The 27,073-nt window shown below is 46.7% G+C and overlaps 1 protein-coding gene across 3 annotated transcripts in view; it reads right to left on the bottom strand.

The window, feature by feature from the left end:
- The window catches only part of crebrf (creb3 regulatory factor), a 106,760-nt gene that overhangs the window by 67,759 nt on the left and 11,928 nt on the right, over positions 1-27,073 (bottom strand). For all 3 annotated transcript variants that reach the window (XR_015079312.1, XM_085995389.1, XM_085995391.1), the window contains exon 2: positions 4,184-4,375. Coding sequence is in view for 2 of the 3 variants with exons in the window: in XM_085995389.1 (XP_085851515.1) it covers positions 4,184-4,192 (9 nt within the window). In the remaining variant the exon portion in view is untranslated. The remainder of the gene's footprint in view (positions 1-4,183; positions 4,376-27,073) is intronic.

The following is a 27,073-nucleotide window of genomic DNA, read 5'->3' as shown; positions in this document are numbered from 1 at the left end:
GACTGTTAAGAAGATGGGACACCATCTTCATTGTGTTTTAACGTTTTAGACATTAAAAAAAAATCGCTCCTAACAGAAATTTCACTCACTTCTTAATCCTCCAAGTGACTCACGTGTACTCAGGCCAGTGTCCGTCTCTTTGTTGATGAAAGAAGGCTAAGCTAATGTATTTATAGTCTCTGAAGGATTAGGCCCCACCCAGACAATAAACACACAGGTGAGAATAAAGATGGCGGCCACTCGCCTCAGTTCAGAACGATAAGGCCCGCCCGCACACGCACTGATTGGTCGATCGTCATGTCACCGAAGCATAGGATTGGTCAATCGTCCTGTCACTCGACTCTAGGAGGGCCCGGCTGCACATGCGACTAACCCGCCCCCGCCACGCATTGATTGGTCGACCATCGGGTTGGTCTACCGTACGATTGGTCGACCTCAATGTCACTCTATGGTAATGAGTGGATAATGAGCGGAATGTTGAAGGTTTTTCGGATACCGCGGGCGCAATTTTTGTCCAGCCGAAACGTAAATACGCTTACCATCGTTTTGGAATGGTGAGCTTTCTTTCGACGTAACGCACGCGTAGGTACGCCCTGTAACTTTCGAGCGCATAGCCAGACAGACGCACACCCGAGGACAGACAGACAGATAGACAGACAGAACGATTCCTTTATTTATATATATATATATATATATATATATATATATATATATATAGATAGATTTATTTTACCCCTGTATTTTCCAGGGAGACGAACATGGTGGACATGACATTAGAAGACGAAATCAAAAAACATATAAAGACATTTAAGATACAAAGGGGGAGATAATTGATAAACTAATCAACCTTAGAGAGGATAAAACCCCTGGGCTGGATGGATTGCATTCATGCATATTAAAAGAAGTCTGGGATGAGATAATAGAGGCACTATTATATACTAGCTGGGGAGCCCCGCGTTGCGAGGGCAATTTTGGGGCGCTTGGTCTCCCTGCCCCTGTGTGTCCCCCCTCTCCCTGTCATGTCCACTCCCTGTCCTATCCCTCCCTCCCCTCCCCTCCTCTCCCTCCCCTCCCGTCTCCCTCCCCCACCCCCGCTCCCCTCTGTCCCTCTCTCCGGCCCCTCCCCCTGCCTAGCGCCTGAGGTCCGGAGCGGAGGTCCCCCGCGTATGGCGCGGCTGATGGACGGCCGCTGTGGGCGGGCGGGCGGCGCATGCGCGGTCAGTGGGCAATTTTGGGGCGCTTGGTCTCCCTGCCCCCGTGTGTCCCCCCTCTCCCTGTCATGTCTTCTCCCTGTCCTATCCCTCCCTCCCCTCCCCTCCCCTCCTCTCCCGCTCCCCTCTGTCCCTCTCTCCGGCCCCTCCCCCTGCCTAGCGCCTGAGGTCCAGAGCTGAGGTCCCCCGCGTATCGCGCGGCTGATGGACAGCCGCTGTGGGCGGGCGGGCGGCGCGAGCGCCCCGCGATTTCCCGAGGCTCCCCCCCCCCCGCGATTTCCCGAGGCTCTCCCCCCCCGCGATTTCCCGAAGCTCTCCCCCCCCCCCTCCGCGATTTCCCGAGGCTCTCTCCAACCCCCCGCGATTTCCCGAGGCTCTACCCCCCCCCCGCGATTTCCCGAGGCTCTACCCCCCCGCGATTTCCCGAGGCTCTCCCCGCCCCCCCCACTGCGATTTCCCGAGGCTCTCCCCCCCCCCCCCCCATTAAATTGTTATTTAATTCCCTAACACATCATTAAAATATTTACCTTAGTTCCCTAACACACAGAAAGTGTGGGGGAAAAAATTGTGAAAAATCAAGATGGCGGCCACTCAATTCACAATTCACAATTCAAATCACTTTATTGGCATGATAAGTTACATCTTATGTTGCCAAAGCATCAAAATACATTTATGGTTTAGCACATAAACGCAGTTCTATTCATACAGTGTATAAACAGGTATATCCCTGAGTGTATAAATATACATTCGCATTGTTTATATATATTCTTTTCTTAGTTTACTGGTTGTCCCTCTGTTCATGGCAAGCTGTAACATAGTGTGCCGCCAGTGTTATACAGCTTCTCTCCTCTCCCAGTAGGAATGGGAGTTTTTGGTTGTCATTCAGATTTCTGAAATCAGGGCATATTTGTGAGAATTTTTGGTAGAAATTCTCCCTGATGCCGATATTTTCCACAAGCTGTGAGGAAGTGCATCTCTGTCTCCACCACTCCCTGACTGCAGTGAGAGCATATCCTGTCCTCTCTTGGCAGCTGGTCTGCACTCACCTCGGTTCAGAAGGCTAAGGCCTGCCCACACACGCACCGATTGGTCGACCGGTCAGGTCACCGAAGCGTAGGATTGGTCAATCGTCGAGTCACTCGACACTCAACTGTAGGAAGGAACTCGCCGTCCGATTGGTCGACCTCGACGTCACACGGTCGCTAATGAGATGCTAATGAGCGGAACGCTGAACGTTTTTCGGATACCGCGGGCGGGATTTTTGTCCGGCCAAAACGTAAATACGCCTATGACCGGTCCGGAATCGCAAGCTTTCTTTTGAGGCGACGCGCGCGTCGGTACGCTCTGTAACTTTCAAACGTATAGAGAACGGACAGACAGAAGAGCCGCTTTATATATATAGATATAAGATATAAAAAACTTCATGAGGAAAGGGAATAGTGCCAGAGGACTGGCAGACAGCTAATATGATCCCTATATTGAAAAGAGGAGATAGAACAAGTCCAGGAAATTATAGACCAATTAGCTTAACGTCACTGGTAGGAAAGATAATGGAATCCTTACTCAAAGATGTAATAGAAAAACATATAGAAACTGAAAATATAATAGTCAGCACAGATTTCAAAAGGGAAGGTCATGCTTGACCAACCATATTGAATTCTTTGAAGAAATAACAGAAAGGATGGACAAATGTAATGTAGATGTAGTATGTTTGAATTTTCAAAAGGCCTTTGATAAGGTACCGCATACGAGACTCATAACTAAGGTCAGAACATGTGGAGTCAGGGGACAAGTAGCAGAATGGATAGCAAGCTGGCTACAAAACAGAACACAGAGAGTAGGGTTAAAGGTAGTTACTCAGACTGGCAAAAGGTGGGAAGTGGTGATCCACCAGGGTCGATGCAGCACTGGGGTTCATTTCTAGAGGGATAGAATTGAAAAGCAGAGAAGTCATGTTAAGCTTGAATAGCACCTTGGTTAGATAGACCACACTTTGCATACTGTGAACAGTTCTGGTCTCCATATTATAAAAAGGATATCGAGGCACTGGCAAAGGTGCAAAAAAGAATTATTAGAACGATACCAGAACTGAGAGGTTATACCTAGCAGGAAAGATTGAACAGACTGGGGCTCTTTTCTCCAGTAAAAAGAGATGGAGGGGTGACCTGATAGAAGTCTTCAAGATTATGAAAGGGTTTAATAGGGTAAACATAGAGAAGGTGTTTCTACTTGCGAGGGAGACCAGAACTATGGGGCCATAAATAGTCACTAATAAATCCGATAGGGAATTCAGAAGAAACTTCTTTGCCCAGAGTGTGGAACTCACTACCACAAAGAGTAGTTGAGGTGAACAGCATAGATGCATTTAAGGGGAAGCTAGATAAACACACGAGGGAGAAAGGAATAGGAGCATATGTTAATGTGGCTAGATGAAGGCTTGTGTGGAGTATAAACACAGCATGGACCTGTTGGGCTGAACTGCCTGTTTCTGTGCTGTAAAGACTATGTAATACTATACAATATGATTTTTGTTTTAAAAAGTAAAATTTGTTGGAAAAACAAATCATGCATCATAGCCTTCAAGCCATCAGGTATATTTACAACCATAAAACAGGTAACAATAATTGTGGCGATCATTGCAGGATTTGAACGGTTTTAACTTCTGAATTATAAACTGCTTTTAAAATTCATCTGCACAGCAGCTACTTAATACACTTAATCTCCCTACATCAACAGTACAGATACTACACTCAGCAGTTTTATTCTCGCTAGTATCTCTTCGAATTCCAAAATAAGTGACAAAATCTTAGCTTTTCATACTAAAGTAGAATGGTTAGAATTTTAGTCCCTGGATGCAACTAATAATGTTGTAAATTGCTACTTGAATACCGAGACTTTGAGTGCAAGCATACAGTGTAGTGTTACAGGTATGCTTCAGTCAGGATCTGTATGGTAAAAGGTCACAAACCTACCTGCGGCATTGCCAAGCCCACATCTGCTTTATCCAAGTGAATTTTTTTCTGCTGTTTTGGTTGAGTCGTTTCCAGTTTTACTAAATTGTTGAAGTGATGAACAAATGCGTCAATAATAAAGTCAACTGTCAGAACACAAAATTCACTGCATTGACGTTTCTCCTGGTCAGATGTTCCTTTTAACTCGCAAGCCTAACAGGAAATAAAGCCACATAGACAATTAGTACAAAGTCCTACATAATGTATGGTATTACTCACTTAAATCACCCATTAACAAGATTAAATTCTGCTTAATATTCTACATTTTTATTTCTTTATACTAATTTTCTTGCCTTCTCTCCTGAAGACACCAACTCTTGCTGATGTACAGTTCTTCAAGATACCAGCAGCCCTTCAACAACTTTCTCAACTAGGCTTCTACGTACATTAGAATTATATCCTGGAACTAAAAATAGATGGGTAATTCTAATGTGTGATCTTAAGATGAACTTTCAGGAATGATTGAACAAAGCAACTTTCAGGAATGAAAGAACGAAGAGTGCCAAACTGTTGACAAAATTTAACAGTAATGTTTAGAAGAAATTCTTAATGTTTAGTGATGCTCCATGTAGCCCAGACGATTAACTTAATTTCCCCAAAACCCCAGACATTTACAGCAAGCAAGACAATCCTGCTATTGACTCAGTTGGTAACACTTGTGCCCCCGAGTCAGAAGCCTGTGGGTTCAAGTCCCACCCTGAATTTGAAAGTATGATCTAGACAAGACACTTCAGTGTAATACTGATTGAGTGCTGCATTGTTGAAGGTATAGTCGTTCAGGTCAGATGTTAAACCTTGGGCCCATCTGCATGTTCCATTGGATCTAATGGATGGAAAAGATATAGCACTCTTCACAGAGTTCTGGCCAACATTCATTCCTCAACAACACTGCCAAAAAAATAATGATCTAATAGTTCATTGAATTTGATGTCTGCGAGACCTTGGTTGATACATGCATCCATGTGACAACAACCACTGCACTTCAAATAAAAAGTAATTCATTGGATGTGAAGTGCTTCGGGACACCCAAAGAGGCATTAGGCACCACAGAAACACGACGTCTCTCTCGGTTTTGTAAACTACCCGATTGCCCAGCCTCTAGGAGTGCTGCCTGCAGTTTTCCTCAAATGACACCAGGGGGCGAAATTTTAGCAGAACAAATAAGCATAAGAATAAAAGCCGTGTACAACTTTCTAACTAAAATTAGCCCACAGGATATTTGGCTTGAAATTCCAACTCAAATCACATTATATCCTTCTTAAGACATAATTTCTGAAGTTATTACATGGCACTCCATACTTACAAAGCAAAATAATTTTCTTTTGAAGTAACAGTTCAATTATTCCAGTAATGGGAACATTTTAGATCAAGCCTTCATCTCAGTAGGCAGGCAAAGCTAGGACCCATACAGGTTCCCATAGCAACACCTTTTATTTGGAGGAAGTGAGAGGAGTCAAAGGAGAATTTGTTCAATGGAAGAACAAGCTCAGCCAGGCAAAAGAGGGTGGTGGTGGCTGGGGACTGGTGCCTCTGTTCAAGGAAGAAGCGGAAGGCTCACAGACCGTCCTGATAGAACAAAATAAATGCACAACTCAGTCATAACCTAATAGCTCCATCACAGACACATATTAAATCACAGACACATATTAATCTAAATGGAATTTTAAAAGATTTTATGGGACATAAAGTACATCCTCTTCCACCAGATTTAAAACTGACGAGATGAGATGAGTGCAAGAGTCCTGTATAGTGAGGTAGGTAATCTCACCTCAGTTCCTAAAGACCGTCACTGACCTAATCGCCTCTGGAGATCTTCCCCCCCCCAGGGATTCCAACCTCATAGTCCCCCAACCCCACACAGCCTGCTTCTACCTCCTTCTCAAGATCCACAAACAGGACTGTTCTAGTAGGCACATTGTTTCAGCCTGTTATTGCCCCACAGGACTAATTACTTCCTATCTCGACTCTTCTTTTCCTCACATGCCCAGTCTCTTCTGACCTACATCCATGACTCTTCCGACACCCTCCGCCACTTTAACAGTTTCCAATTTCCTGGCCCGAACCAATGTTCCCTATAAGCTGCATGGCCCGGGACCGGCTTTTGCAATGTTAAAGTTCGCACATAAGAACATAAGAAACAGGAGGAGTAGGCCATTCAGCCCTTCGAGCCTGCTCCGCCATTCAATGAGATCATGGCTGATCTTCTGCCTCAACTCCATTCACCGGCCCTATCGCCATATCCCTTGATGCCTTTACTAGTCAGAAATCTATTGACTTCTGTTTTGAATATACCCAATGACTGAGCCTCCACAGCCCTTTGGGGTAGAGAATTCCAAAGATTCACCACCCTCTGTGTGAAGAAATTTCTTCTCATCTCAGTCCTGAATGGCCTACCCTTTATCCTGAGGCTGTGGCCCCTGGTTCTCGACTCCCCAGCCAAGGGAAACATTCTCCCAGCATCCACCCTATCAAGCCCCGAAATAATTTTGTATGCTTCAATGAGATCCCCTCTCATTCCTCTGAATTCAAGAGAATACAAGCCTAGTTTACTCGATCTCTTCTCATACGACAGTCCCGCCATCCCAGGAATCAATCTCGTGAACCTTCGTTGCACTCCCTCTGTGGCAAGTATATCCTTCCTTAGGGTAAGGAGACCAAAATTGTACACAGTACTCCAGGTGTGGTCTCACCAAGGCCCTATATAACTGGAGTAAGACTTATTTACTCCTGTACTCAAATCCTTTTGTAATGAAGGCCAGCATACCATTTGCCTTCCTAACAGCTTGCTGCACCTGCACATTCACTTTCAGTAACTCATGTACAAGTACACCCAGGTCCCTTTGAGCATCTGCATTCCCCAATCTTTCACCATTTAGGAAATACTCTGCCTTTCTGTTTTTTCTACCAAAGTGGACAACTTCACATTTATCCACATTACAGGAGACTTTGTTATATCCAGCACCGACGGGACCGAGCTGTTGCCGATCTATCAAAACTGCCAGACATACCAGCGTTAATGTTGAAGCATACAGAGGTTTTCATCTCCGTATCTGACAACAAACACTGTTGCTTAGCAACAGCTTCTAAACAGTCAGCTTGTACCTTGGAAGCGTCTCTGTAGCTTAGCAACAGCTTCAGAGAGACTTTCCAGAGCCTGACTGTTGGGAAAAAAAAGCCACGAGAAGGAAAAAAAAGCCACGAGAAGAAAAAAAAACCAACAAAACGGCTCCTGATTTCTGCCGGTAGATCGAGGTTTCCGGACATACAACCTCCGGATAAACCAAAGTTTCCTGTATATTCCATCTGCCATGTTCTCGCCCACTCACTGAGCCTGTCGAGATCCCTTTGAAGTCTCTTCACATCCTCTTTGCAACGGACACTGCCACCTAGCTTTGTATCAGCAGCAAATTTGGAAATGTTACATTTAGTTCCCTCATCCAAATCATTGATATAGATTGTGAATAGTTGGGGCCCAAGCACCGATCCTTGCGGTACCCCACTAGTCACAGCCTGCCATCCTGAAAAAGACCCGTTTATCCCTACTCTTTGTTTTCTGTCTGTTAACCAATTCTCAGTCCATGCTAGTATATTATCCCCAATTCCATGTGCCCTAATTTTGTTCATCAACCTCTTGTGTGGGACCTTATCGAAGGCCTTCTGAAAATCCAAATACACCACATCTACTGGTTTCCCTTTGTCTACTCCACTAGTTACATCCTCAACGAACTCCAATAGGTTTGTTAAACAGGATTTCCCTTTCATAAATCTTCCCTTCTCTTCCTCGACTTCTCGATCTCCATTTCTGGGATAGGCTGTCAACCAGTATCTACTGTAAGCCCACCGACTCCCAGTTACCTTGATTACACTTCCGCCCACCTCACTTCCTGTAAGGACTCTATTCCAAACTCCCAGTTTCGCGTCGCATCTGTTCGGATGATGCCACCTACCACACCAGTATTTCCGCTATGTCTTCCTTTTCCCTAAACTAAGGATTCCCCTCCACCGTTGTTGACAGGGCCCTTCAACTGTGTCCGTCCCATTTCCCACACTTTTGTCCTCACCCCTTCCCCTGCCTCTCAGAACCACGATAGGGGTCCCCCTTGTCCTCACCTTCCACCCCATCAGCCTCCACATTCAATGGATCATCCTCTGCCATTTCCACCACCTCCAGTGCAATGCCATCACCAAACACATCTTCCCCTCCCCCTTCAGCATTCCAAAGGGACATTTCCCTCTGCGACACTTTGGTCCACTCTTCCATCACCCACTCCCCTTCCTATGCAAGCGCAAGAGATGCAACATCTGCACTTTCATCTCCTCCCTTCTCACCATCCTTTGCACTCATAGGTGAAACAGCAGCTTACTTGTACTTTTCAATTTAGTATACTGCAATCGCTGCTCAAGATCAGGTCTCCTCTACATTGGGGAGACCAAACACAGATTGGGTGATCGCTTGCTGAACATCTCCATTCAGACTGCAAGCATGACCCTGTGCTTCCGGTCGCTTGCCATTTTAATTTTCCGTCCCACTTCCATTCTGACCTCGGCCTCGTACACTGTGCCAATTAAGCTCAATGGAAGCTAGAGGAACAGCACCTCCTCTTTTGATTAGGCACTTTACAACCTCCCGGACTCAACATAGAGTTCAACAATTTCAGATCATAACCACTACTCCCATTTTAATCAGACAGCAGGTGCTGGTAATGATTCTACTGTTTATTTAATCAATCACAGACCTTCCCTTTTCTTCTTTCCTCCCCATCCCAACTTTTCCTGCTTCTGTGCTTGCTTAAAACTTGTTACATCTGTAACATTTTCCAGTTCTGGTGAAAGGTCACGGGCCTGAAACATTAACTCTGTTGCCTGGCCTGCTGGGTATTTCCAGCATTTTCTGCTGCTATTTCAGATTTCCAGTATTTTACCTTTGCATCAGTTCCTAAAGACATTTGATCACATATTAATCTTAATCAGAGGGATCGCAGGAACAGCTTGTTGGGAAAATAGAAAATAAATCACAGAAGCACAGTGTGCTATTCTAAGGTTGGAGTCAAAGCATATGAAGAATGCAATTTCTCACAAAAGGGACAACAGCATTTTTTTTTAAGAATTACTACAAAATCAAATGAATATGTCTGGTATCATCATGCTGGTCCTGTCAAGTCAGGCCCTCTTTTGAAATGGATTCTGCCTAAGACTTTGTTTAAGCACCGGTTCCCAGCCTTGGCTCCAAAGACTCTGAAATGGATTCCTTGGCTTTCCTGTTGTAACTAAAGAAAATTTAACATGCTAGAACATTTTCTTTCCCTGGAATCAACACATGTCCCACATGCAGATAGGATAATCTAATCTATAATTTTACAGATCTCCCAAGACTTCAGTGTAGTATAGCATATCACATGGCTGCACTTGTACAAACAACTTTTAGTACACTCAGATTTCTTGCAGCATTGCAGAGTTTTATAACAAGTGAACTGTTCTGCTGTTTAGTGCCTAGTGTATTATTCTGTTGTTCTGATGGACATGCTCTTGATTTGGTCAACCTCGTTGAGGCCACTAACTTTAATTGAGGTCAATCAGAGATTAATGCTTTGAAGAAGAAACTAGCATGAAATGTCTGGCTTTCTTTCTCTCTTAATACTAACAAATCGCCCATGGCACACCAAGTTGGGGATACACTATATTAAAACAATAGCATTGTTATATTACATAACATACAATGTATTTTCAGGGCATCTGATTTATGGTGACTGACGACAAATTCAGTTTTTATTGCAGGATATGGAGATTCTTTTTTAAATTATGCACTTTGGATTTGAGATTAAATTCCACAATTCTTCCCTCCTCCTATCCACACTTCCATCACTGCCCTCAACCAGCCTACTGCCAAAACCGCTCCCCATCCACGTCCCACCACCACCAACCCGATTCCAAACCTCCCTTCCCTCTCCACCAGCATAATGCCAGACCCTGGGAGCTGGCATTTAGAAGTGGGGTAGCACCACCGACTGTCAGAAGGACTGAAAGACATGTATAATGGAAAGTATTGATAACCCACAGCTAAAAACAGAAACAGGGTGGGTGGGCAGTTAAAATTGGGGGAATCTACTTATCGGCCCGTTCTCTCCATCGACCCATCGGTTCCAATTTTAACAGAGCGATTGACTCAGTTCAGAAATGCACTTGCCTGCTGCATATATTTAAATCGGGGTCCCATGACGTAATTGGGATCCCAAGTGGGCTGAAGTCCCGCCTAGTGGCCTCGCGGGTTTGGCAAGAAACTGACTGACAGGACACTCGCCAAAATTCATTTAGGTGAATAGGATCTCTGTGCTTTTCTGATTGATGTATTGCCAAGACCTTTCAAAGCTTGTAGATTGCTTCATTTTAATTTATTTGTCTTAAATGAACCTAACTAAACATTTTCAGTTCATCATGAGTGCCATTTTTGCTTCTTTATTCTGCATAGAGGAACAGTTGGAGGAAGAACAGCCTCAGCAACCAAGGCAAGTAGCACTGAGCCTGAGGGGGGCTACTCGTAAAAGGCCTTACCCAGCCAACAGGATTTATAGGCCAAGACTCACTTTCCTGGACATCGCAGAGCAGCAGCGAGTCAGGAGGGCACACTTCACCAGCCAGGCGGTTACAGATTTGTGCAGCAACCTGCAAGACCAGAGGCCCATGCTTTGGCAGTGGCTGTGAAAGCCACTACTGCCCTGAATTTTTTCACCTCTGGCTCCTTTCAGGCTGCTACAGGAGACATTACCCACTTCTCCCAGTCTACAGTGCGCAGCTGTATTAAGCAGGTCACCAATACCCTCTTAACCAGAGCCAATCAGTTCCCTAGATTGTAGAATGGTCCCAGCATTTTGGAAGGTAGCAAATTTAACCCCACTATTTAAGAAAGGAGGTAGAGAGAAAACAAGGAATGACAGGCCAGTTAGCCTAACATCAGTCGTCAGGAAAATGCTGGATTCCGTAATTGGAAGTGGTAACAGGGCATTTAGAAAATCAGAATATAATTAGGCAGAGTAAACATGGTTTTATGAAAGGGAAATAATATTTAACAAATTTATTAGAGTTTTTTGAGGATGTAATTTGCAGGGTAGATAAGAGAGAAACCACCGGATGTAATATATTTGGATTTCCAAAAGGCATTTGAGAAGGTGCCACATAAAAAGCTGCTACACAATATAAGGGCTCATGGGGTTGGGAGTAATATATTAGCATGGATAGAGGATTGGTTAACAGACAGAAAACAGAAAGTAGGGATAAACGGGTAATTATCCGGTTGGCAGGCTGTAACTAATGGGGTGCCGCAAGGATCAGTGCTTGAGCCTCAGCTATTTACAATCTGTATTAATGACTCAGATGAAGGGACCGAGTGCAATGTATCCAAGTTTGCTAATGATACAAAGTTAGGTGGGAAAGTAAGCTGTGAGGAGATCACAAAGAGCCTGCAAAGGATATAGACAGGTTAAGTTAAGTGAGTGGGCAAGAAGGTGGCAGATGGAGCATAATGTGGGGAAATGAGGTTATTCACTTTCGTAGTGTGGGGGACTACGGTCTCCCGCGTAAAGAAATAGGCAACACAGCGAGCTACCAGAAATAGGTCTTTACTCCAACTCTCACAATACAGTGCTGAATTCGTGAAGCCCGTGAACCTGTGATGACTCACGGATTGGTCACCTGCTGGAACCTGATAGAAGGAAAACCAATCAGCAGCAGGCAAGTCTGAACGTGCCTTATTCCTCTCAGCTTGCAACTGTCTTGCGGGGGGAGGGGAATACAGCAGTTAAAAGGGGATTATACAGGTTTATCTACATACACACGGTGTTTCCCCAATGTGGCAACGCCACATACGCCCCCCCAGAATCCTCGTTAACTGTAAAAGTCAGTCTCTGCGGAGGTTTGACCAAGCGGCTGTAGTAGCCATCTGGCGTGTGAGGAGGGCTGTCTGGGAGGTCGGCCGGTTGGTTCGTCGGCTGGTCTGGCGGCTGGTCTGCCGGTGGGCTGGCTGGACGGGCTGCCGGCGAAGGTGGGACGGCGGCCGGGAAGTAAGGTTCTGGTGTGTCTTGGTCCTCTTGTGGGGCCGCCGCCAACGCAGGAGGTCTGCCCCGCCGTGGGGGAAGAGCCGGCCGAAACAGGAAGCTGAGGTCCAGGTGCGCCGGTTTGAGGCGGTCTACTGAAATAAGGTCCAGCTTCCCGCCGACATCGATAAGAAAAGCTTTGTCCCCCGTCTCCAATACTGGGAAGGGGCCGGTGTATGGTGCCTACAGCAGGCCTCTGTGCGCGTCCCGGCGCACGAAGACGAACTCCGCATGTCGTAAGTCTCGAGGCACGTAGGACGGCTGCGGGCCGTGTTGCGAAGTGGGCACTGGACGGAATTGCTGGGCCGCGTCCTGGTGCAGGGAAAGCTGTCTGGCGGCCGACCACGGCTCCGTTGTCAGGGGGAGGAAGTCGCCTGGTACTCTGAGCGGTTGGCCGTAGACCGTCTCGGCCGCAGACCGTCTCGGCCGCAGAGGCGCGGAGGTCCTCTTTGGGCACGGTACGCAATCCCAGGAGAACCCAGGGAAGTTTGTCAATCCAGCTGGTGTCGGCCAGGCTGGCGCAGAGAGAGGCTTTCAAAGAACGATGAAAGCGCTCGCAGAGCCCGTTGGCCTGCGGGTGGTAGGCTGTTGTCCTGTGCAACTTGGTGCCGAGGCCAGCAATGATGGCATTCCACAAGTGGGAGGTGAACTGGGGGCCTCTGTCCGAAGATATGTTGGTCGGCACGCCGAACCGGGCCACCCATGTCGAGACGAATGCTCGCGCGACGTCGGCCGTGGTGGTCGAGGCGAGGGGAACCACCTCGGGCCATCTGGTGGTGCGGTCGACGATCGTGAGGTGTGTAAAACCGTGCGACGGCGGCAAGAGGCCTACCAGATCGACGTGGACGTGGTCGAAACGCCTCTCAGGCACCGGGAAACACTCCAATGGCGCCTTGGTGTGCTGCTAGACCTTAGCGCGCTGACACGGCACGCATGTGTTGGTCCAGTCTCTCGCATCCTTGTGGAGGCCAGGCCAGACATAAGTTTCTGAGATGCACGCATCCCTGGATGTGAAAGGCCGTGGATGATGTCGAAAACTCGCTTGCGCCAGGCGGATGGAACGATCGGCCTAGGCGAGGGGACTGAGACGTCGCACAGGAGGGTTGTGCCGGCTGCGTGGAAGTGGATGTCGGCCAGGGTGAAGCTGGTAGTTGACGTCCTGAGGGCTTGGATCTCCGCGTCGGCAGCCTGGTCTCTCGCCATACTGGCGTAGTCGACGCCCAGGTGCACTGCGTGGAGAGAGGGTCTTGAGAGGCAGTCGGCCACCAAATTGTCCTTGCCGGCGACGTGGCCGATGTCCGTGGTGAACTCCGAGATGAAGTTGAGTTGGCGCTGTTGGCGCGCGGGCCAGGGTTCGGTTACTTTGGCCATGGCGAAAGTCAGCGGCTTGTGGTCCACGAATGCGGTGAACGGCCGGCCTTCCAGAAGGAAACGGAAGTGCCGGATTGCCAGGAACAGAGCCAGAAGCGCTCTGTCGAACGTGCTGTAGGCCTGCTCGTTCTTGCGCAGCTGTCGGCTGAAAAGTGCCAGTGGCTGCCACACGCCTTCGACCCACTGTTGCTGGACGGCGCCGACGGCGTAATCCGAGGCGTCCGTGGTGAGGGCGGTCTTGGCGCCCGGGATGGGGTGGGCCAGTAGTGTGGCGTTGGCCAAAGCACTTTTGGTCTGGTGGAAGGCTGTCGCCATCTCGCTGGACCAGGTGAGTTGCTCTTTGCCCGTTTTGCCCCTGGTGGCTTTGTAGAGGGGGTGCATGAGTGCGATGGTCTTGGGCACGAACCGGTGATAGAAATTGACCATCCCCAAAAATTCCTGCAGCGCCTTAACCGAGGTGGGCTGGGGAAAGTCCGCCACCACCTGCACCTTGGAAGGTAGGGGAATGACTCCCCTTGGCGAGATTCTGTGGCCGAGAAAGTCAATTTGGGCTGCTCCGAACTGGCATTTGGCCGGGTTGATGATTAGCCCATGTTGGCTGAGGCGCTGGAAAAGGGAGCGCAAATGCACGATGTGCTCGGCCTTGCTGGTACTGGCCACGAGGATATCGTCCAGATAGACGAACAGGAAGCTCAGGTCCCGTAGGACGGAGTCCATGAGCCGTTGGAAGGCCTGTGCGGCGTTCTTAAGCCCGAAGGGCATGCGCAGGAACTCGAACAGTCCGAAGGGGGTGATGACCGCCGTCTTCTGGACGTCTGCGTGGTGGACGGGGACCTGATGGTAGCCGCGAATCAGGTTGACCTTGGAAAAGACAGAATTTCCTGCTAGGTGTGCCGAGAAGTCTTGGATGTGTGGAATGGGGTATCTATCGGGCGTGGTGGCGTCGTTGAGCCGTCTGTAGTCGCCGCAGGGGCGCCAGCCACCGCCTGGCTTGGGCACAATGTGGAGGGGGGACGACCAAGGGCTGTTCGAGCGGCGGATGATGCCCAGTTTTTCCATCGTGGCGAATTCTTCCTTGGCCACCGCCATCTTGGCTGGGTCCAGGCGTCTGGCTCGAGCGAACACTGGTGGTCCCGTAGTGGCGATGTGGTGCTCGACCCCATGCTTGGCTGCCGCGGCTGAGAAGGTCGGTTGTGTGAGCCTCGGGAAATCTGCGAGTAGGCGGGCGTAGTCGTCATGCGCCGGGGCGGAGCAGGACCCGACGAGGGCCAGGCTGTTGCTCTGCTGGCAGGCCAGTGAAGCGAAAGTTGCTGCGTCGATCAGGCGCCTGTCGCGGACGTCGACCAGGAGTCCGAGGGCGCAAAGAAAATCGCCGCCCAGCAAAGGATGTGCCACCGAGGCCGTCACGAAATCCCACGTAAATCGCTGGCCGTTGAAACAAACCTCGGCCCGTCGCTTTCCGAAAGTAGCGATGGCTGCGCCATTTGCCGCCACGAGGGGTGGGCCGCTGCGGCCTGCCTGGATGTCGAGCTGGGAGGCAGGAATTATGCTGCATTGGGCTCCGGTATCGCAAAGGAATCTGCGCCCTGAAAGAGAGTCGGTTATGTACAGCAGTTTACCTGCGGTGCCGATGGCCATCGTGGCAGCGGGGGTGCGGTCGAGCGGGCCTAGGCGGCGGCGCGGGGCTGGTGCGTTGGGCCGGGCAGCCATCTTGGTTTGATCGAAAGAGCAGGGTGCTCTGCAGCGTTGGGCCTTGTGGCCGAAACGCGCGTGGTAGTAGCATAGTTCTGCGGCCTGGCGTGGCGGCGCGTGCTCGGTGGTGTCGGGGAGCCTCGCAGCTGCACAGCCGAGTTGGGCGACGGCGAAAACTTTGTCCGCGGCGGCTGCCAGTTGTACGCAGTCCGTGATCGGGGACCCCGCGAGGGCAGTCTGTACCTGCTGAGGAAGCAGGCTGAGGAAAAGGGCCCGAAACAAAAAGCACTGCGGTTCAGAGCCCAGGAGCACAAGCATCCGGCTCATCAACTGGGTCGGGGTAGAATTGCCAAGGCCTGGTAGTGAGAGGAGCCTGCGGGCCCTCTCCTCCTTGGACAGGCCGTAAGCCTGCAGCAAGCGGCCCTTAATGGTTGAGTACTTGCCGGTCTGTGGTGGGTTCCCCAGCAGGTCGAGAACTTCGGCGGCGGTAGAGCTTGCTAGTGCGGAGGCTACGTGGAGGTACCTTTCTTCATCGTCTTGAACCCTGCGAAGGGTGAATTGGGCCTCCGAGTGCGCGAACCAAGCTGGTGCTTGGTGTTCCCAGAAGGTGGGGAGCTTCAAGGACGCGGCGCCGGCCCACATCAGGCTGCTGCTGGTTGCCATCGGGTCGTTGCTGGCCTCTGTAGGGCTGCGTGAGTCGGGGGCTTCGGCCGCCGACATTCGGGGTCACCAATGTGGGGGACTACGGTCTCCCGCGTAAAGAAATAGGCAACACAGCGAGCTACCAGAAATAGGTCTTTACCAACTCTCACAATACAGTACTGAATTCGTGAAGCCCGCGAACCTGTGATGACTCACGGATTGGTCACCTGCTGGAACCTGATAGAAGGAAAACCAATCAGCAGCAGGCAAGTCTGAACGTGCCTTATTCCTCTCAGCTTGCAACTGTCTTGCGGGGGGAGGGGAATACAGCAGTTAAAAGAGGTTTATACAGGTTTATCTACATACACACAGTGTTTCCCCAATGTGGCAACGCCCCAGTAGGAAGAATAGAGAAACAGAATCTTTTTTAAATGGTGAGAAACTTAAACTTTTAAGTGTTGGTGTTCAGAGAGATTTAGGGGTCCTCGTACAGGAAACACAAAGTTAACATACAGGTAACGCAAGCAATTAGGAAGGCAAATGGTAAGTTAGCCTTTATTGCAAGGGGGTTGGAGTACAAAAGGAAGTCTTACTACAATTGTACAGGGCTTTGGTGAGACCACAGCTGGAGTACTGTGCATAGTTCTGGTCTCCTTATCTGAGGAAGGACCTACATGTCTTAGAGGCAGTGCAATAAAGGTTCACTAGATTGATCCCTGGCATTAAGAAGGTTGTCCTATGAGGAGAGATTGAGTAGATTGGGCCTATATTCACTGGAGTTTAGAAGAATGAGAGGTGATCTCATTGAAACATAAAAGATTCTGAAGGGGTTTGACAGGGTAGATGCCGAGAGGTTGTTCCCCCTGGCTGGAAAGTCTAGAACTGGGGGCATAGTCTCAGAATAAGGGGTCAGCCATTTAAGGCTGAGATGAGGAGGAATTTCTTCACTCAGAGGGTTGTGAATCTTTGGAATTTTCTATCCCAAAGGACTGTGGATGCTGAGTCATTGAGTATATTCAAGACTGAGATAGATAGATTTTTGGACTCTAGGGGGATCAAGGGATATGGGCATCGGGCAGGAAAGTGGGGTTGATCTTATTGAATTGTGGAGCAGGCTTGAGGGGCCGTATGGCTTACACCTGCTCCTAATTCTTATGTTCATTACTTTCCCAATCAACACCAACAGCCAGAATGAGAGCGTCTGGGATTTTTTTTTTTTTTTTTTTTTTTTTTTAAAGTAGTGGCCAGCTTCCCTCATCATTAAGGCTAGCGAAAAAATCTCCAAAAACCAGCAGCTTTGGTGAAGTGTTTTTTTTTTTTAAGTCTGAAATTTGAACTTTAGCATAAAGTGGATGAAAAGATTTGGTGGCGCTTCTTCATCGGGTTATGGAATGAGACGTGGCAAATAATGGGAAGCACAGATAGGCCAGGCACATTGGGGAAAATTAACAAGAAGCTGTGAAGATGCTAAAGGAAACCACAAAGAGAGAAAGAGGCCACCAATAGAGCGGGGCGTAAGTAGGACTGACCTAAGTACTTGAGGGAATCAGTTGGAGGCTGTGAGAGGCGACTGAGAGGTGTGTAGTCAGTGGGGCACTCAGAAGCCATCAAGTACACCAGAAAACGCTGGAAAAACTCAGCAGGCCAGGCAACATCCATGGAGAGAGAAACAGAGTTAACGTTTCAGGTCGAAACCCTTCTTCAGAACAGTACACCAGGGGATTGGTTAGAGGCTTTAAGAAGCAACAATGAGAAGCAACCGGGGAAAGAATAAAAATGAGTGGGGTCTGAAGATGTTGAGTGGGGCAAAATTTGTGGGGCAAGCAGGCAAGAAAATCAAAAGCAGGTTCAGAACAAAATATGAATTAGCAGGCACGGGCCAGAGAGCCATAAACTTAGCAGGGCAATGAAGCATAAAAATCCATCAGTGGTGCTAGGGCTGCAGCACAAACATTAAGAAGAAATATAATTTACAGAAATATTAAAATTATTTTAAACCAAAATTGAGAAACTTATAGGCAAATTGCAAAGGAGAGAAGCTGAGGTTGCCACAGATAGGCAGTAAGCTAGCGCAGGCTAAGTGATGGGAACAGGAAGCACCACAGCACCATCTATTGGCAGTAGGCCTGCAACTACATCGGCATAGGAAACACTTTACATAAGAATTCCCATCATAAATGTTTACATAGACAATTGCCACAGTACACGTTGAGATAAAAAGCATTATTCATAGTCGTGATACAGGAATATGGGTTGTTGACAGAAAGTGCCCCCATAAGCAAGACTTTTAAAATACGGACAGATAGATATATTTTGTCTAAACAACGACAGCACTTCAAGAAAATGATATGCAAAGCGCTTTACAACATTCAAGAGATGTGATAAGGTACTATATGAAGATGATATAAAAGTTCTTTAGTCTGAAATATAACAGGCATGAGCTAGATGCAAGAGATATTATAACAAAAGAGAAAATACTGCAATATATCTGCCGACCACAAACAAAAGTCCTCTCAAATAAAATTCGATGGGGGTTATTTTGGGGAAAGGGTGAAAACAGGTGCTAAATGGGTGCTGTGCTAATAAGACCTGCCTGTTTAAAAGTCTGGTTTTAGCCTGCAATTTTGGGGTTAATTGATGACTACCATGATTTAAACATGACTGGAGGCACTAAAACAGACACCTGGAGGTTCAGCACTAAAGCGCTGATTAGAAACAATTTTCCTGCAGTGGTATATGTAGCCTCCACGCACCCACTTCCACTGAAGGTGTGGAGTGTGCTGGCTGACACAACGGAACCTTTCAGGTTGGCTCAGGGACTGAGGGAGAGGGCACACAGGTTCTCGGATGCGGCACTGGAGGTCCAGAGGATGAGGGATGTCCTGTACCCACTGCGGGGGGGGGGGGGGGGGGGGGGAAGAAAAGGAGGCCACAGAGGCAACTAATGCACCAGAAGTGGGAGGATATCGGCCAGTAGAAGAGGGATCCTCACAGCTGCACACACCAGACACTAGTGGGCAGCAGCCACTCCAGGTGGAAGGGACAAGACAGGTCCACCGGGGGGGGGGGGGGGGGAGGGAGTGGCAGGTTGCATACTTGTTCTGCTGTAGAGGAGTCAGATGAGGACCCTGCAGGGCCAAGCTTCAGAAGAAGGCTGATGGTTTTGACAAACCAAATGTTTGGTGCAATAGGCAGCCTGCCTGAAAGCTTACAGGTCGTAGCTAAGGGGATGGAGGAGTCCGCCTCCAATTTTGCCCATGGCTTAACGCAGAGCCTGAAACCCATCCTCTCCTGCGTGGAGAGGCTGGTCAATTCCATCCAGCGACCTGTGGAGCCAGACATCATGTAATGTCTGATGACTGAGGTCGCAGCTTCCACTGCAGTCACTGGAGCTTCCATGAAACACCAAACAGCTTGCATGGAGTGACAAAATGCTGCAAATCCTTGGTTGAAAGGGGATTGCAGATGTCTCTGATGCCCAGAGATCTGTCTTCCAGCAGATCACTGGGCTGGCTGAACAGATGCCCCAAGGTGGAGTGGGAATTATGGAGCAGGAACCTACTGGCTTCTCTCCGGATGGCAGCATTCCTGCTCCCTGCCTTGCCATTCCACCATTTCTGTTGCAGTTACCCGTCAGCCTGGTGGCCCAGACTACTGAAACCCATGCTGAGATGGAGCAGTCCGAGACAGGGACATCACAGCCTACAGCCTCTTGAGGGCATCCCAGGACGACATCTGAACTGCTCTCTTCAGAATCTCAGCAGCCATCCACCTCGCAAACTGCTGCCACTCAGGTTACACATCATAGAAGCATCAGAATAGGCAAGAGCACTTATAGGATAACCACTAAGGGTAAGCACCAGGGTGAATAGTTTAATATTTGTAAGCGCTGTTGGTTGTGTCGTGTGTTCATGATTTGTTTTTGCTGTAGATAAAGAGCGATGATGGTAATTGGGTAGTGGTGGAATTAGTGGTCGTTTTTGTGATCTTCATGGGGAAGGGGTTGAAAGAATTGAATCCAGACGGTGGACTTCCTGATGGATCCTCAGTTGTGGAAGGTAAGGCCTGTGACAACAGTGCTCCAGAGTCTGATGGTGGAGGACGTCTCTCAAAAGTGCTCTTCAATTAGATGGCGAAAACCATCCCTCCCAGATGCGGGCCATCTACCAGGGACCCTCTGGTGATCCCCCTGGTTCCCCTCATCTTCCTCCTCAACCTCCTCTTGCGGATCCTGAACTTGACCCTCTGGCACAATTGCTGGTGGTAACGGCTGGTCTTTCATGACCGTCAGATTGTGGAGCATGCAGCAAGTCAGCACAAAGCTGGAGGCCTTCTCGGTCGAGTACTGCAGGGCACCTCAAGGCATTTAAACCTCTGCTTGAGGACCCCAATGGTATACTCAATGATATTCCTGGTGGTAGAGTGGCTCTCATCGTATGAGTGCTCAGCTGGTGTCTGGGGCTTTCACGGGGAGTCACAAGCCGTGGCATCAGACCCTTGTCTCATAGTAGCCAGCCGTGCACATTGCGTTGGGGCTCAAAGATCTGTGGGGCGGATTACTGTCTCATTATAAAAGCATCGCGGCAGCTCCCTGGATAGCAGACAGTCACCTGCATGATGCGCTGCCGTAGGTCGCACATGAGCGGCACACTGAGGCAATGGAATCCCTTCCTATTCTTGAACATCTCGAGTTTGAATGAGGGGCTCACATGGCCACGTGTGCGCAGTCAATGGCTCCCTGGACCATGAGGAATCCCGTCAAATCCTAGAGTTCTGTGTCTTTAGTCTTCTCTGGCAATAGGGAATGATGTAGTCATTTCTCAGAGCGTATAGAGCCTCAGCGATCTCCCTTATGCAGAAGTGCACAGAGGATTTTAATGTGACTGATATCACCTGGCAGCCTGGAAGGTTCCAGTAGCATAAAAATTAATTGCCTCGGTGACCTTGACTGCCACAGGCAATGCAGTCCTGGCTGTGCTGCGAGGTCTGAGTCTTTGTTCCACGAGGCCACAGATCTCTGTGATGACCTCCTTGGTAAAGCGCAGCCTCCTCATGGCCTAATCTCCTCCTCCAGACCAAGGGAGACCCCTAGCAACATCCCCATGATCAAGAACTCACTTTCTCCTGGTGACTCATATAAAAGGTCCCCAATAAGGTAGAGCAGCACAGCACTCACTCTCAAGTGTCCTCAAAGAATTAACGGGAAAAATGTTGATAAGAGTGTTGGTGAAATCTTGACAAAGTGTCCCAGAAAGTCTCTGGACTTGTCTCAAAGGTCCTTTTCAAATGCAGTGTAGTCAGTTGATCTCCAGCAGCAAGTGAACAGTTAAAGTAGCACTGGAAATACTCAGCAACAACTTCTTTACTCCTGTTCAGCTGGTCACTGTTAGGAGAGGTCACTAATTGCAGCGCTAGCCAGCAAAATGGTGTGCAGCCTCATTAATAAGCGCTAGCAGCCAATTTAATTATCAATCAGAACTTTAACGATCCTCGGGGCTGCCATTCCTAGGGCACTTCAAATCCTTTACAAAGATGGCGCCTTGCACTAAAAGTAGGCTAAACTGGCGTTGTAGCTCAAGACCGCAACTTGGCCACCTCAGATCGCGCTATGTTTGATTATTCACTAAAGTTCTGCAGCTCTTGGCACCCAACATATGAACAAAGCATGTAGCCAACAGCCTCAGAATATCTTTTCAAAATTTTAGACAGCCTTGAAGTCTACAACTCAATGGCATTTCCAACTCTTTATTCATACCAATTTTTGATTCAGTATTAGGATGAGCAATTTTTAAATCTGTGAAAGTAATAATTTTCCTATCAATAAAAAACTCAAGTTGGTCCTAACAAATATAAACACAAACTGTGAAAAAGGGTGAAAATAGAAACCCTAAATATATATACATATAAGCAATTAAGTCAGCTGTGGGAGAACACAATGGCAAATTATTGTGGCAACTACGGCCAGTCTACTTAGGACAACTGATTAACTAAATTAATACCAACCAATTCGTGCCGATTTCAGTCTTAATATTAACAGTCAAGCTATTGAGCCTCACTTATTTCAAGCTGTTGGATGAACGGATATCAAATTCTTGTGACAACTATATTACATAACGTGTTAAAACTTCTAAGAAAGATTTATCCTACTTTGGTCTTCTTCTGCGTCCCATTCTAGAATGTAATTCATTTGTATGTCACCATCATCAGCAGAACATGAAGCTAGAATAGTTCAGAAATACAGCTCAGTCATCCTTAAAAATATGGGTAGAAGTGTTTCACATCAAATTTCATTTACTGTATCAATTTCGATCAGACTTGATATCAACAGAAAATGCTCAAAACACTCAGCGGGTCAGGCAGCATCTATGGAGTGAATGAAATAGGGTTAACGTTTCAGTTCTATGATCCTTCGTCTAAGTGTGTCCAGCATTTGCTGCTTTTATTTCATATTTCCAGCATCTGCAGTATTTAGCTTATTATAATATTTGGTATCAGATGGATTTTCTCATTTCTGCCGCTTTTGCCAGTCTCTCACCTACAACCAATTCAGCTCAAGAACTCCCCTTTTACAGGCACATTATTCAATTTTCTTTCTTCCCCATGCTGTGAAACTAAGAGGTTTAATTAATTAGCAATAGGGCTGACTAGATACACTCTTAAAATAATTCCAGAGACAGCACAATTCTCTCCTATCGTCAATTACTTTTGGTTCTCCTTTACTTTTCATAAGCGATCAAAGACTGTATAAACTGGTGTAAGAATGCGTTACTCTACAGCGTATGTGTATCTCATAGGTTTTTAATCAACATACTTTATAAAATTTTGTATATCCTATTGTCATTGTCCATTGTAAGGATAAGCACATTTGTTCCCAACTAACCGCAAATTTAATTAGAAGTCAGAAACACAAGTAACTTCAATCCAACCCAACTTCATGATAAATGAAGAATGCCCCCACACTTGGCTGATAAATCTAAAGTACTGCACACTGGTCACAAGTATGAATGAAATTAAATGAATGAAACTGAATTTGTATTTGGAACTGAATGTCAACAAGGCTGATCCTGGGTGTAAAGGGAATGAGCTATGCAGAAAGATTAGGGAAGCTTAAGGAGCAGTGTAGAAAGAAGGAAGCTGCGGGGGTGGCGGGTGGTGAAGGTAAACCTTATTGAAGTACAGAAAATATTAAAAATCATACAGAAAGCATAAACCCTAAATTATACTTCAAATAAGTCAGGAAAGCAAGACCAAACAAAACTAAATTAGTGAAAAATATTTTACGAAAAGACTATTCTAAGTGATAAATCTAAACAATGTGCCAGTTGGGGTAGTAGAGAGAGAAATACTAAGGAAATTTTAAAGTACACTGGATACTATAATAGAAAATTCTGAATAGTAGAGCGTTGACCTTTAGTGGTCTGAATGGCCTTTTCTCTCCTTTGACTTTTCTTATGTATTTGCTCCAAAATCTCCTCTTCCACCCAACTACCCCGGAACCAGAGCCACTGTTCTGCACATGCATATATTGTGATACAAGTACCTATGTCAACAAATTCAATTTACGCCCCTACAATAAATCATACAACAAAATGCAGCATTATCCTTTTATGCAAACCTATATAGAGTTTCCAACATTAAAAAAAATACAACTTTATACTTGGGACAAATCTGTTGTGTAGTAGCTGAAAATCCTATTGCTTTATTTTACTGACTTACAAACAAGACAAGTGCCATACACAGGAATGTATAACTACTTTGACTAGTTAAATACCAGGAAGTGAAACTAGGCACTAATTTTACCTTTTTTTTTTAAAAAGTGATGTTTTCAGGATCACATACTGATAGAACCGCACCAGTGGGGAATAACTCTGAGGATGTACTGTGCAGTATGTTTAAAAGTGAAATCTTGAAACAAAGTATATTTTCAGAATTATATATTTTTAGTTTTATATTTAAATGTTTAAAGCAGAAGTTACCTACCTATAGTGATCTTCATGTTACGGTCAATCCCAACAATTTATAATCGTGACTTAAAGCAGTATTATGTCTCCCTTCATAGAAAAAGGCTCATGGGAGACCCAAATATGATGATCATTTACTCTATTATATTGCATTTATTTCAGTATTTGTAATTTTCCCCCTCCCTTAACACACATTTATTCCCCTTGTCTCTTGATTCATACGGCCAAATTGTACAGGAAGTAGCTGCACATCAAAGCCTTTGCAAACTGATTTAGAATTATGCACGAGTCTAGACAGTGCGGCCTAGATTTTCCTCCACTATACTGTTCCAAATTTAGTATAGCGGTGGGATCACCGGTGCGGGAAAAGAAAAGCATCTCGCTGCATTCCTACCCTATTCCCTACGTCCCTCCCCCTGCTGAAAAGGCTGCCCTTCACCACTCTGCCACACATAAATGACAGTGGGGACAGGGCTGTAGAACCAGTGCAATTTCCTTGCTTGCTGCCCGATCCCGCTGACCCCAGGGATCGCAATGAGAAGGTGATGGTAGTCCCCGAGACAATGGCAAAAGGTCAGCTGAAGTACCTTGTAGAGGAAGCAGCAGCAGTAGTGGGCACCTCTCCCCACCCACCCCCCAGCCCTCCTCTCAGGCCTGATAAAATTACCACTTTTAGTCGTAAACCATATCTATGGCCTAAAAAAAAAATCAACATTTGGTTCAAAGTTCTTCTCTTTAAATGGCCTCCTCTTCTGCTGCAGCAGTGGCGGTCCTGCTACAGGGACAGAAAATGTGATGAGCTCCCTCTTATGGCAAGAATTGCACCAGGAGCCTGCCATGTTTCTAGAATGAGTCCCTGGCCCAAGAAGAGGGCAGCAGGGGTAGAGACCCTCCCCGACCCTCCTCAGATGGGTGGAGGGAAATCCAGACCAGAGTGTCAACAAACTTTCCCGCATGGGGTTGTGGGAGGAGCATCAGACGTGAGCTCAATCCTATCTTCACCAATGCCCACCCGGTGATGTCACATGTATTAGCAGTCATGAGCACTAAATCATGTTTTCCCTCTCTAGCTAGGGGGCGCGGAGGCACTGCAACCCCAACCAGGATCAGCTAACTCAACATCGATTTTAACCTGGGACCTTTTGATCTGCTGTAAGTTCACTGACAGAAAATACTGGATTTATAGCTTTTTAAAGGGGATGGCAAACTCTTCTAATTATCTAATGGGTGTTCTTGAATCAAAGAAAGATTAAGGTTAAAAAAAATTAGGATTTTCAGCACCATCGTAACAGATTAATCTTTTAAACTTTGTGCACACTGAGTGCTACTGAAATTCACACCATTAACTCCAGGGGCAGGATTCTGTCATGGGATTTTGATCTACAGATTTATTTCAGGCAAATATATTGAACAGCATAAAAATATTACAATGTTTCAAATAAACACAATGCTGTTGGTTACAGTCAGCATCTATAGGTCAGGAAAGAGCAGTGTTAAATTGGTTGCGATCTCATAAAAGATGACAAGATGTTTACAATATTTAACCCTATTCTCTAGCTATGGTAAATATTTTCTAGTACTCTGGCAAGTCAGAAATAAAGATGAATTTTAAATCTGAATTTTGACCCGAGTGAGATTTGCCAAATTTAATTCTTGCATTATAGTCCCCCAATGTACTAGTGGATAAAAGCACCGGCCAGTGCGGTACAGTACTAAGCATCACAAGCCATAAGATCCAAGATTCGATTTTCAGTTTTTTGCTGAATTAGCAGATCTCAGCCAGGACAGCAGCTTGAGTGCTAGATCTGGCCTGAGCAACCTAAGCTTTGGATGTGGGGAGCAGAAAATAAGCTACACATGTTCACAGACAATTCCAATCCAGTGAACATGGCTGAGAAACAGATGTTGGTTGAGAAATACTATCAGCTGAGCTGCGATACCATCCTAATTCAAACAGTTAAGATCTCGGCTCAGATATTAAGAATGGTCATAGAAGAAAGTTAAGAGAGGCAGCATCCTCTTAATAAAACATGTCAGTTCATCATTTTACTCATCAATGACACATTAATGTGGCATTATGATACATTAGCATAACTTATCAATTTACATGTTTCCAAGCAAAAAGGTTTATCAAATGTTTCTCCCTCACCGGAGTGCCTGAGAATAAAATATTTTAAACAGCACTTTGAAAGTTTATTTCAGAACATTTTTATTTACGCTGTAAATTTCTTCAAATGGACTAAAAAATAACCACAGCATATCAATTTCTAAGTGCATGTTTTAAACATTTCTGCAGAAGACAGGATGTCGACTGCAGTAAATAACACGCACAGACGGTGTTCCAGAAAAGGGGCGTGGGCCAAATAAAAGCTTTCAGAAAACGTTTTCATTGCTTTCTTTACGGGGATTATGATTAATTTCAATAAGCGTCTGTTCACAAACAATACGGTTAGCAGACTGACAATATTAATAACCACCGTCCAGTACACTACATCCAATTACCAGGCTACCTTCATATGCCTTACCAACTTCCTTGTAAACACACACCACGTGTAAATATAAATGAGGTATGCACCCAAGATAGAAAATGAGAACAGTAGAGTCGCCGTTTTACTTGGCTACACTATAAAAACACAGAATAAGCGTGATTCCCCTACTGTTAGCCCATTTAAACATCAGCTGCAGAGACAAACAAAATGCTGCCATGTGTTTACATAAAGGTTGGTGGGCGGGTTCGCTGGTCCAGCCGACACCACGAAAACAGCCACGACGTCTCGCTCCTTCTCTTTTACTAACTCCAGAGTCTGATCAAAAGCAGCTGCCAGCGAAAATCCGCTGACTTCCAGCGACGGGCCTGGCCTCACATTATTTTATTAAGCCCTCTTTCTAACATGGCGACCAACACAAACAAACCCGCCGTGGGCGGGAACCCAGCAACTTCAGAGCACTGCCGATCCCACCTATCGGCCGCGCCCATTGGTTCAGCTGCTTCTGTTGACGGAGGACTCATGCTGGGAGCTGTTTCAGATTGGCTGCTCGGATGTCAATCATATGACCTCACGGCGGCTCGAGGGATTTTTTTCATCCTCTCTCCTCCA

The sequence above is a fragment of the Somniosus microcephalus genome, chromosome 8, assembly GCF_052327205.1.
Source record: "Somniosus microcephalus isolate GS21.2 chromosome 8, FLI_Smic_1.0, whole genome shotgun sequence".
NCBI lineage: Eukaryota > Metazoa > Chordata > Chondrichthyes > Squaliformes > Somniosidae > Somniosus > Somniosus microcephalus.
Note: the sequence above shows the minus strand (reverse complement) of the source record. Positions and strands in the feature narration are given on the sequence as shown.